Source organism: Oncorhynchus tshawytscha, linkage group LG06 (assembly GCF_018296145.1).
Source record: "Oncorhynchus tshawytscha isolate Ot180627B linkage group LG06, Otsh_v2.0, whole genome shotgun sequence".
NCBI classification, from domain to species: domain Eukaryota; kingdom Metazoa; phylum Chordata; class Actinopteri; order Salmoniformes; family Salmonidae; genus Oncorhynchus; species Oncorhynchus tshawytscha.
The window spans coordinates 50,598,970-50,609,208 of NC_056434.1; the positions used below are offsets into that span (position 1 = coordinate 50,598,970).

General features: G+C 41.6%; 1 protein-coding gene across 1 annotated transcript; it reads left to right on the forward strand.

The window, feature by feature from the left end:
- The first annotated feature begins 514 nt into the window (after nt 1-514).
- Nucleotides 515-4,158, forward strand: LOC112252677 (fibroblast growth factor 4B). The gene is made up of 3 exons (XM_024424127.2): nt 515-1,120; nt 2,048-2,151; nt 2,532-4,158. Exons 1-3 carry the CDS (start codon nt 820-822, stop codon nt 2,706-2,708), a joined length of 582 nt encoding a protein of 193 aa, XP_024279895.1. The 5' UTR covers nt 515-819; the 3' UTR covers nt 2,709-4,158.
- The last annotated feature ends 6,081 nt before the right edge of the window (nt 4,159-10,239 follow it).

The window sequence follows — 10,239 nt, forward strand, 5'->3', positions numbered from 1 at the left end:
AAGAGAAGCCCGTCCAATACTTTCGGTAGTCAAAAAGCATAAATTCATATTAAGAAAGCGGTTGAATTACTTATGGATTAATTTATAGAACTGTCCCCTGTGTAACAGTCTGTTGGCGTTTCAGCTTCTTTTCTACATCCTGCAATACATTAGTTTATTTTATTTATTTTATTTCAGTCGATATTGGATGAAGTTTTAGACAAAGATCTCATGCGTAATCCTCCCTGTCGCCTGGACACATCTTGAGGAGTCTGAGAAGTTTGCGCGGCGTAAAGACACAATAGTCTAAATAAAGGATGAGCAAAACACGTTGTAGAGGCTACATGTGTCAGCTCACACTAAAATTACAGTGGCAACTACTGAGTTCATTGAGATGTTGTGCATGGTGCGCCCTGCCACTCGAGATCAGAGCGCACAAGGGGAGGTGGTTTTCTGAGTGACTTTGCGTCGGAGGTAACTAGCGTGCATGTGGATTGAGTTGAGAGCAACCTTTTGTTACAGTAGGTGGCGTGTGATGTCATTTCGGGGCACATATAAGTATCATCAGGAGAGGGACATGGCTATGTCTTGCAACACGACTGACAATTCACAACTCGATCTAAAAGCATCTCGGAATAGAGTAATTCAGCGGAGCCATTGAAGTAGCCTACAGAAAATACTTCATGCAGACTCAAAAATAAGTTCACTGGAGGCTCAGACAGTCCCACAGTCTCCACAACTTTTCCGTCAACCTGTGAGCACCACGGACAGGGGAAAGAGGGGTTTGGGCAAAATTGTAAAACAAATTCAAACACGTGAGACCGCACTGACCACACAAGGATGTCTGTCCACGCGTCCTGGCTACCAGTACCGCTGCTGGTGTGGGGACTAGTCTGCAGCTCAGTGCGCACTGCCCCGTTAGCGGGTATGCAGAACGGCGCTCTTGAGCGGCATTGGGAAACGCTCTACTCTCGATCACTGGCTCGGAACCCGTGGGAAAAGAGAGAAATCACCCGGGATGGTGAATATCTTATGGGCATCAAAAGACTTAGGCGTCTCTATTGCAACGTCGGCATTGGGTTTCATATTCAAGTTTTACCAGACGGAAAGATAACTGGAATACATAACGAAAATAGATACAGTAAGTTTAGTTTCATACTTTTATTTAAACCAGCATCTTTGGGCACACGTGTTGACGCCCCTCTCTTCGTCTGAAAACCTGTTTGTGCCATGTGCCACCACTTTAGAACTTCATATTGTGAGTTTGGGTTGTGTGAATAGGCACCATGCCAACTTCAACACGGTATTGTGTTTAGATTAGGCCACTAGCCAATTGACGTCACGTGTTAGTATTTTCGTCCGATGGCCATGAGGACAGAGGAAGGAGTGTTTTAGCCAAGTAAGATTTCGTCTTCTTTGGGCAACATTGAAAATCGTTTGCGGCTCTGTTTCAACGACAACAACAAACAAGGCTTTAGTACATGTTTCTGAAGAGTCTAAATAAATCACGGATAGTACCAGATCTGGGGGTTTGGACTTGACGATAACTGTTGGCTACCAGTATATTGGGGTGCAATTGGGTTAATTATTCTTTACTGACTGTCCAGTATAAAGCCAGGACAATTTTCGACTTTTTTGTCTTCCTACCTAACACATTAGTCTTGTATTTTGATACATACATTTGATACATTTCTCCAAGAGAATAACAGAGACTAGACAACATTATTATTATTATTATTTTGATCTTATGTAAACCGTAGACATAACAGTTCGAAGTTTTCTCAAAACTTCAAACTGCCAGGAACTCATACTGGAAACTTTAGTGAGGGGGAAGTCTATATCATATGTAGCCTAGTTGTCATCTAATGCCAAGGGAGAAATGCACCAATTTCCTTGCAGGGTGTTTTAGTAACAGTTTGAAAATAGATCTAAATAGATCTGTGTCTACTACAGACTTCCTTATCTACTGGATCTATTTTTACAAGACTGGCATAAACAATGGATTATACACAACTTTGCTATGGTGTACAGAATAAACCTTTCAGTAATATTCTTTATCTCATTTCAGGTCTCCTTGAGATATCACCTGTGGAGAGAGGGATTGTGACCATCTTTGGAGTCCGAAGTGGTCTGTTTCTAGCCATGAACAGCAAAGGGAAGCTCTATGGCTCTGTAAGTGTACATTATGTGTTTTCTGGGATGTATTTCTGGGTCACAACATACTTTATTGCATGAAAGGTCTCCACAGCAAAATGACTGTCAATGTCTTGGCGGGCCTTTACGTGTTTGTAGCTTATGAACTTCATTATAAGCTACATCACAGGTGCGTTCAAAATAACCTTTCCTTTCCTTAGAGTCCATGTACAGTATATGGTATTTCAAAGTAAAGTTGAATTGGCCACAAAATCCCCAGTGTTGAGATTGATCTGTGTGATTTGGGTCATTTGCCAACAGAGGTTCGACATCAGCTTCCATATAGCCTGCTGTTCATTGCGTTATTTTATTGTCTCTTAACGTAGACCGTAACCTCTCCTCTCTCATCCTTTCTCTAGGGTCATTACAATGACGAGTGTAAGTTCAAGGAAAGCCTCTTGGCAAATAACTACAACGCCTATGAATCTGCAGCCCACCCAGGGATGTATATTGGACTGAGTAAGACTGGCAAAACCAAAAAAGGAAACCGGGTAACACCAGCAATGACAGTGACACACTTCTTACCGAGGATCTGAATGATTCCAGACAGACTGTGCCTTCAACAGAGGGCAGAGGAGAGAGAGAGAGGAAACAATGCACTTTCAAATGGTTTTTCTAGAGTGAGATATTTAAATAGTTTATTTATGATTCTTGAGGCTTTTTATATTTTGGGAAAGTGGAATTACGTAGAAAGGGAACATGAAAAAAATGACTTTTTTTTATTTTATTTTATTTTTTAAATCTATTGAATGTGCGCTGCTATAAGTGTCTTGAGAGGAGTACATTTTCTTTTTAAACGTCAAATGGATTTTGCACTGTTTTTAAGTTATTGTTGTGCGGCAATGGTTGTACAGTACGTGTCCTCGTCTTACTTGTGTTACTTTGAAAGAAGTTGCTGTCCCAAGTTTGTCAGAGTTGTGTCTCAGCATCAAAAAGATAGACAATGACGGCAAAGGTCCAAACCATTCAAAGTTAATTACAGGTCCCATGATTAGTCATTTATTGGCCGACACAATGGCAATTGGGACTTACAAAAACTCAACAACACAGAAATGGGTTTCTGCATTACATTTGTCGTGTGGTCATGGTCAGAGTTGTGTGTGTTATGGCAGTATTTCTACGTAAGAAAGACCACTTGTTATTTTTCCATTCCTAATTGATTTATTTTTTTACTACCTCAGTGTGGACGTGCAAGCTCTAGGGATTGTGTTGTTGTTTGTTCTGTGTCTTCTACAGTATATGTTGTTCTGTCATATTTCTGAGCGTGACATATGACGTTGCCACACTTCTGTGTTTTACAAGTTGCAACTTAACCTACACTGTATACCGCCGATAAGGTCAACTGGAGGAATTGAGAGGAACCCATTCAGAGAGAGGGAATCTGAGGTTAGAAGGCACATCTATAGTGTACGTTCAGGGTTAAAGGGAACTCTGGTCTAGGGTTGAACTATATTTTTGTTGTATGCATGTATGGTAAAAACTCTTTCATAAATAGTACATGCAGCACACAAATGACTGGACGGTACTTGATTATCAGTAATTTATGACAATTCCACTTTCTTATGTTTTCTGTATTTCAAATATATGTATTGTTGTACTCAATGCCTGATATGTGGTTTTGTAAATCCTTGTGAATTGACTTCCCTTGCAGTTGTCAATAGTAAGAACCCATATTAGCTTTGGGAGTATGTTGCTATTTCAGTTTTTTTATTCATGCAAACTAAACCAAGAAGAATGTCCTTTCTTGCTGGCACAGAGGATGCAGAAAATGAACAAAAACTGAAACTAGATGTGTTTCTTACTGTGTTCATTCATATGATCCCTTGTGATCTCCTGCAATCAGTTCAACATTATATTATGTTCTCTGTTATGCATTTCATGTGTATAAAAACTATGTCTGTAGTTTTATACAGGTCCTGTTCAACTTTGTGGTGTATGTGCTGTGCACATTATCAAAAAACTTAAAGAAAGTCAATAAATTATGTTCTGCAGCATAGACTATGTAGTGTGGATTGCTTTCTTCCAGAAAGGAGTTAATTGAAAAGGGGAAACGTCTTGATCAACATCAATCTACAACAGACGTGTCTGTGAATAATGCCCCAATTTCTTATTAGCGCCTATATAAAATATAAACATATCACAGATCATTTGTCCACACTCATGACCCACAGCACTTTGAGAAATGTAGAAAGCCTTTTCAAGTACTGATTGGTGCAATACATAGCCTGGGGGACATAGGCCTATCACACGGTCCCATAACAAGGAAGTGTTACGCAGTGTGCTCTTCTGAATGGTGACTCACACGTATACAGTTCAGACTTCAAACTATGACGCTTCAGTCAGTTTCACTAAATAAAGGGCTTCCCCAACTGTGACCATCTTGCAATGCATTTTCAAAACAAACCAAAACAATTGAGACGTGAAAGATAAATAATGATGCTTTTAAACTATCCTACCTCGCATGTGATTTCCATACATTTTCAGACCTGCAAAATAACATTCATTTAACCTAGAAATTCAGATTGAATTCAGCTCTGTTTCACGCTTGTTTCACTCATTGAAACCACGGTGAAACATAGCAGGATTGATTTCCAAGCTAACTTTCAGTGACACTTGAACTCCAAATCAACGGCAAATCCACACTGGAGGTCGCCATGCAGATCACTGAGACAATGGGGTCATTTGTATGCTTGGATTTAACATGTTAAAAGCCTGTTCCATTCACACCTCTCTAAAGTGGTGATGCTGCTGAAATCTCATCGGTAAATTGGCTATGCTAATAGGGATAAGCACGACTAGATTGTTTTCCTTGTGGCAGGCTGAGACAGTGTGAATGGAGGACAAAGCATTCGTCAATATGAGAGTGTGATTTCAATGAATGAATGCATGTACAGTAGGACAGTAGAGCGCCAGTCCTGCCTCCCTCTTTGGGCCCGCTCAGCTTCTATACATACTCTACTTGATTAATCCGCCACTCACTATGTAGTCATAGCTACATTCATAAGGTTACACAGTGACCAGCTCATGTAAATTAGCCTCCTGACAGTTTACCATGCAACATCTACAATGGCCCTAAGCCTTTAGTACATTCAGAAGATCACAGAGAGAAGTGTCCAATCCCGACACAAGCATTTTGGGCCTCTTCTCTTTTCCACCATAAAGATGACAGTACACTGGTACCTTCCCAGCCCAGATGAGAGACCACTAAAAACGGTGTCATTTCTGCACCAATCGTACTGCCATCATCAACACCAACATTTGCACATCACTAGGGTGCTACTTCTACATTGAACAATTTACCCCGAGGGTCTGTTTTATTCCCTATAATCCTTTCATGTCCTTTAGATGCACAGAGGTCTCAGCAAACTCCAGACAATCCAGGAAACTAGCAACAATGTGTGTGTTAACAGAAAGTGTATTGATTGTAATTGAATGGTGGTTAAATTGATGGCCTTGGTAAACAAGATTCAGCATGGCTTGGGCAACGGCTGGTAGTTGCTAGTAGCTATTTTCACATGATTTTTTCCCCTCTCTCTTTTTCAGTGCTAATGCACACACACTGGCCGGGAGGCTAGCAGCAGGGAACAGACAGCCAGGCCTACACATTGACAGCAGGCAGTTGTGAAAGGGCATGTATAATGCAACCGTCCTTTCGCCTCTGTGTCTGAGAGCTCAGGTGTAAAAGGGGGAGGTCCTAAATGTTTACTCCTTTGGCTCGAGTCTAATGTGCTGCCGTCGAAGGGAACACGGAATGGTAATTCCTGAATGCAGTAGTGAACTAATTGCTACAAACTAATATCATCACTGTAATCCCTAAATAAAGGGCCAACAATAACACTCCCAGGCCAGGAAACTAGTTAACGATAGTAGATGAAAAATGAAGGATATGTTAAACTAAGCATTTGTCTTAAACTCTTAGACCTACTTAATCTTCCTCTACCTCTACTGCTGTGAGTGACTGGAAGGGGAACCTTTGACTATTCATTGTCCCATTAGAGTCTCAACATCCACAATTGTTGAAATCATTAAATGACCGTTTTTTTTTAATCCCCCTATTTATCCTCCTTTAACAGACAAACAGACACACAGCCTCTGCTTTTGGAATAGGGTTATAGGCTCAGCGCTGGGAAGAACTCTCCAGGACAGGGCTTATGTCTAATTCTCTGTTATGGCCTGTAGGCCTGAGCAAATAGAAGAAGAGCTGTGGGAGGAGGACTGCAAGTACACCACAGAGAGGGAGGTTGTGGGTTTGGTAGTTTGGTGAGAGGTCAGGTTTACTGCTGAAGACTCAGAGCATCTCACATAGTTCCTCTCTGGACGTGACCCCACTCTCTAAAAGGGTCTCAGGGGGAGTTGGGATATGCAAAAAAAAAAACACATTTTCAAATTCACATATGCATATAATACTCACTTGTACATGTGTGAAACAGAACAAATATACGCATTATTATTATAGTGCAGTGATGATAATATGGACACTGGAGTGTGAATCCAGTCAGACTTCAGTTGCTGGTTTTACCGGACACGTTGCCCGATAATTTACCTTTCAACAGGTGCTTTGGTGGCAGGAAGATACAAATGCAATTTATGCTTCAACACAAATTCACTTGCCTTAAGATTATATCAAATGGAAGATTCACAAGCACTATTTGAGCCACACAAAGCTTGTTTTAAGGTTTTGTTCTCTAGATCTCAGATATTGTATATATATATATATTTATATATATATATATATACATTTTAAATGTGTGATAGCCCGACCTCAGTTTATTGTTTGGCTTTGCTACTGTTTTGTCTGTCTCTGTCCCTTTATCTAGTCACTTCCCCTTGAGTTAAAACAAAACACTGAGCAGATGGATGTCTTTCTTTCCCTAAGGTCAGACCACATTGCACACAACAAGCTATAATATTGTAGCAAACGGCGACAGAGCAGCACTTGTTGGTCTCTAACCCGAGTCTCCAAGCCCGTAGCCAAACACTCTAACCACTGCTACAATATTTTTTCTTGTCATGTAAAAATGAATGTTACAAATATTTTTTTTTAAATATTAGCGTTTGCGTGATTTCTTCTTGTATGCATTGAATTGAGTTTGCTGTCCATGTTTGAAATAAGCAATTCTCAATGCAAACAGCACATTAAACATCAAAGGGGAATTACTCATGGCCAGACATGAAAGAGGCGCTCATTTAAGAGTGAAATCGCATGATATACAGTCAGGGCTGCTGTGAGATGCCACATGCTCTGGTCTGTTTGTCTGTAATCATTTCTAAGCACGTAATGGCCAGCCTTTTCTTTGGTTGGAATTCACGATCTGGGAAGTCATAGCCTAGCTGTTTACCTGCCTCTCTTTCTTCTCCTCCCAAACTAAATGGCCACTCATGTGAAAGTGTGCATTTCCTGTCTGAGCGTGCTCTCTATATGTGTGCCCTATGTCTGCTCCTGTCCCGTGCAGCAATGCCGGCCCAGGTTTGGCCTGGATCCATGGTGCGGCAGGCCCGAACCTGCAGCTGGGAGAATGAGGCCTGGCCTAGCGGATGGAGGGAGGGATGTATTTAGCTGGCTCGTTTGTGCCCCTGGTCTCCTTTGTAGAGCCAGCTGTGAAGTATGTGTTTGGGACAGTGGTGCAGTGCGGGCCTGCAGATGTTTGGCCATAAAGAGCAGCACTTCAAAAGAGAAGAGACACCCCCCCTTTCCTCCAGCCCCTCTCTTCTAGGACACAGCTCCACTCTGGAGGACTTTCAGCGAGGGGAAACAATGCAGACTTGGGCCCTGTAATCAGCGGCCACTGACAGGTGTTGTGAAGAATAAAGGGCTAGTTCTGAACTGGAGAAACAAGTTTAGACCCAAGTCACTTTCTATGCTGTTGTCTCACATTATGGAGAAGCAGACTGGTCTGTCCTGGCCAGTCAAGGCTTTATGTCTGTAAACTTGGGACATCTTGAACTTGACTGCTGCTTGCACTCTGTCTGTCCAGGAACACAAGCTGGTAAAGCAGTCTTCAATGTGAAACAAACCAGGAAATGACAACTGAGTTACTGTGTGTGAGCTGGGAAAGCTTATGCTAGTATTAACAATGTGTGTTGTTACAACAGCTTGGAACTGGAGCACTCCAGATTAACCTAAAGTGTTTGGGTTATCTCATTAAGGATCCTTTTCATGCTCTGACAATTATGTGTACATGTGTTTTTTTTAACCAACATTTTAGTCCTTTTAAACAACCATCTGTTTGAAGCTCTTTAGAGCTGGATCACACACGACTGCAGGGACCACAGAGGGAAATGTGAAGTAGTAGTACTGGAGGTAGCAGCAGAAGTACTGGAGGGAGCAGCAGTGTTGTATTTACTGTGTTATCTACTGTTTCTTCTCTAGAATCTAGCCAAGTTCATAATCTAAAAGAATATCATGTGTTAGATTCAATCAGAATGTCCCATCGTCTAACAACTGTACAATAGGGGTTCCTCAGGGAACTAGCTTAAGGCCTATACCCTTTGGCATACAACGTGTCTAATTAATCCTAGTATCCTAATAGTGTCATAGCTACTGGTATAATATAACTGCTCAGCCCTCCAGTTAGCTCCATTGAAGCTGCAACTAGTTGGCGAGCCCCAGGTGACGAGCAGAATAGGAGGGATGTAGGAGGAACTTGTCACACCTCCAGTGTTTATGTGATTAGAATTCTCTCTAAGGGGGAATAGAACAACTTCTGTTCTCAAAGGTCAGTCTGATTTCCACTGCATTCCTGCTACATGTTTTCACATTTGCATCTGCAGTCAAACATTCCCATGATTCTCATCTGGCACTCCCTCACAGCTGAGATGGTGCAGCCAGGGCATGACAAAACAAAAAAGGCATGACATGTTTTTTTTTAGGCAGGCTGTGAAATTAACAAACAAATAAAAAGACACAACAAAAGCTTGCAATTTCTATCAAAAGTTGAACGGTTGTTCTCCATTTCAAGTAGTCAAACACGTAGATTCTAATGGAACATAAAACAATGGTTTATTTTTCTTTCATCAAACTTTCTTTTAATCTCCCTTAAGGTCATACACAATGTGACACTCCTCTAATGACCCATGTGTGTTTTTTCTCTGCACCTTCTCTGAGGTCGTTAAGACCACACACCTTCATTTGACTGGCTCCTCCCTCTCAGCAGGGCTCTCCTTGATATCTAGTGCTGTGTTGACATGGACCGCGCCTCAGAGAGGATAATACTCCTGTCCTGCCGCTAGACTCCTATCATAGAGAGAGAAGAAGTGATGGCTTGGGGGGGACGTCTCATCTCATTCATCAAAGCTGCTGAGTTCAAGCCCTGCCCTAACTCACCATGGGAAAGACGTATTATATCTGATCTGTCTGTTGAGCATAAGAAGCCGTCTCCTTTCATTTAGCAGCCTTTTGATCAAACGCTTCACTCGCAGGTATCAGATCCAGCAAAGGTTTGGTTGCGACAGGGAACAAGGTACTGTATCAGCACGAGGGATCACTATAAACTGGGATCTTATCGTTTTATACATAATGTGGGACACTTGATTGATCTGCTGCACCACAGCCAACATGTTCCTCTGGATTAACGTTGGTAGTTAAAGGTCTTTGAGATTTTAAGTACTCGGTGAACTGTGACTACACCAGACACACCACTTCACTGTGATTATCGTTATTTATAATGCATTGTGCATTAGTTACATGCATGGTATTCCTTTCACATAATATGACAAATATGTGACGCAGTCAACATTTACTCCTATTTTCCAGCTGATTCGTCCTTTGCCACTGCACTGCCTGTGGGGGTTGATGTCAAATCAATCAGAGACTATCAGTCCAAAACGCTGCCGAAGCCCCCCCCCCCGTGTGTGAGCTAAAGATCAAACGACCTATTAAGGGAAGACATTAAGCAGTGAGGAGGGTAGGTACACACTTTGTATCTAAATCAAACTTCACTCAATGATTTAAGTCAACAGAAAGGGGCAATCAGTGAAACTTCAACATAACGTTTGATATCACTCAATCCCTTTGTGTTTGATGGAATAATGGGACAGATACTTTCCCAGTGCAGTAATAACAATAAT

Excerpts from the sequence above, each read along its gene's own strand:
- LOC112252677 (XM_024424127.2), top strand. The coding sequence starts at position 820 with ATGTCTGTCCACGCGTCCTGGCTACCAGTACCGCTGCTGGTGTGGGGA. Across the intron at positions 1,121-2,047 it reads ACATAACGAAAATAGATACA|GTCTCCTTGAGATATCACCT; the intron begins GTAAGTTTAGTT and ends ATCTCATTTCAG. Across the intron at positions 2,152-2,531 it reads AAGGGAAGCTCTATGGCTCT|GGTCATTACAATGACGAGTG; the intron begins GTAAGTGTACAT and ends TCCTTTCTCTAG.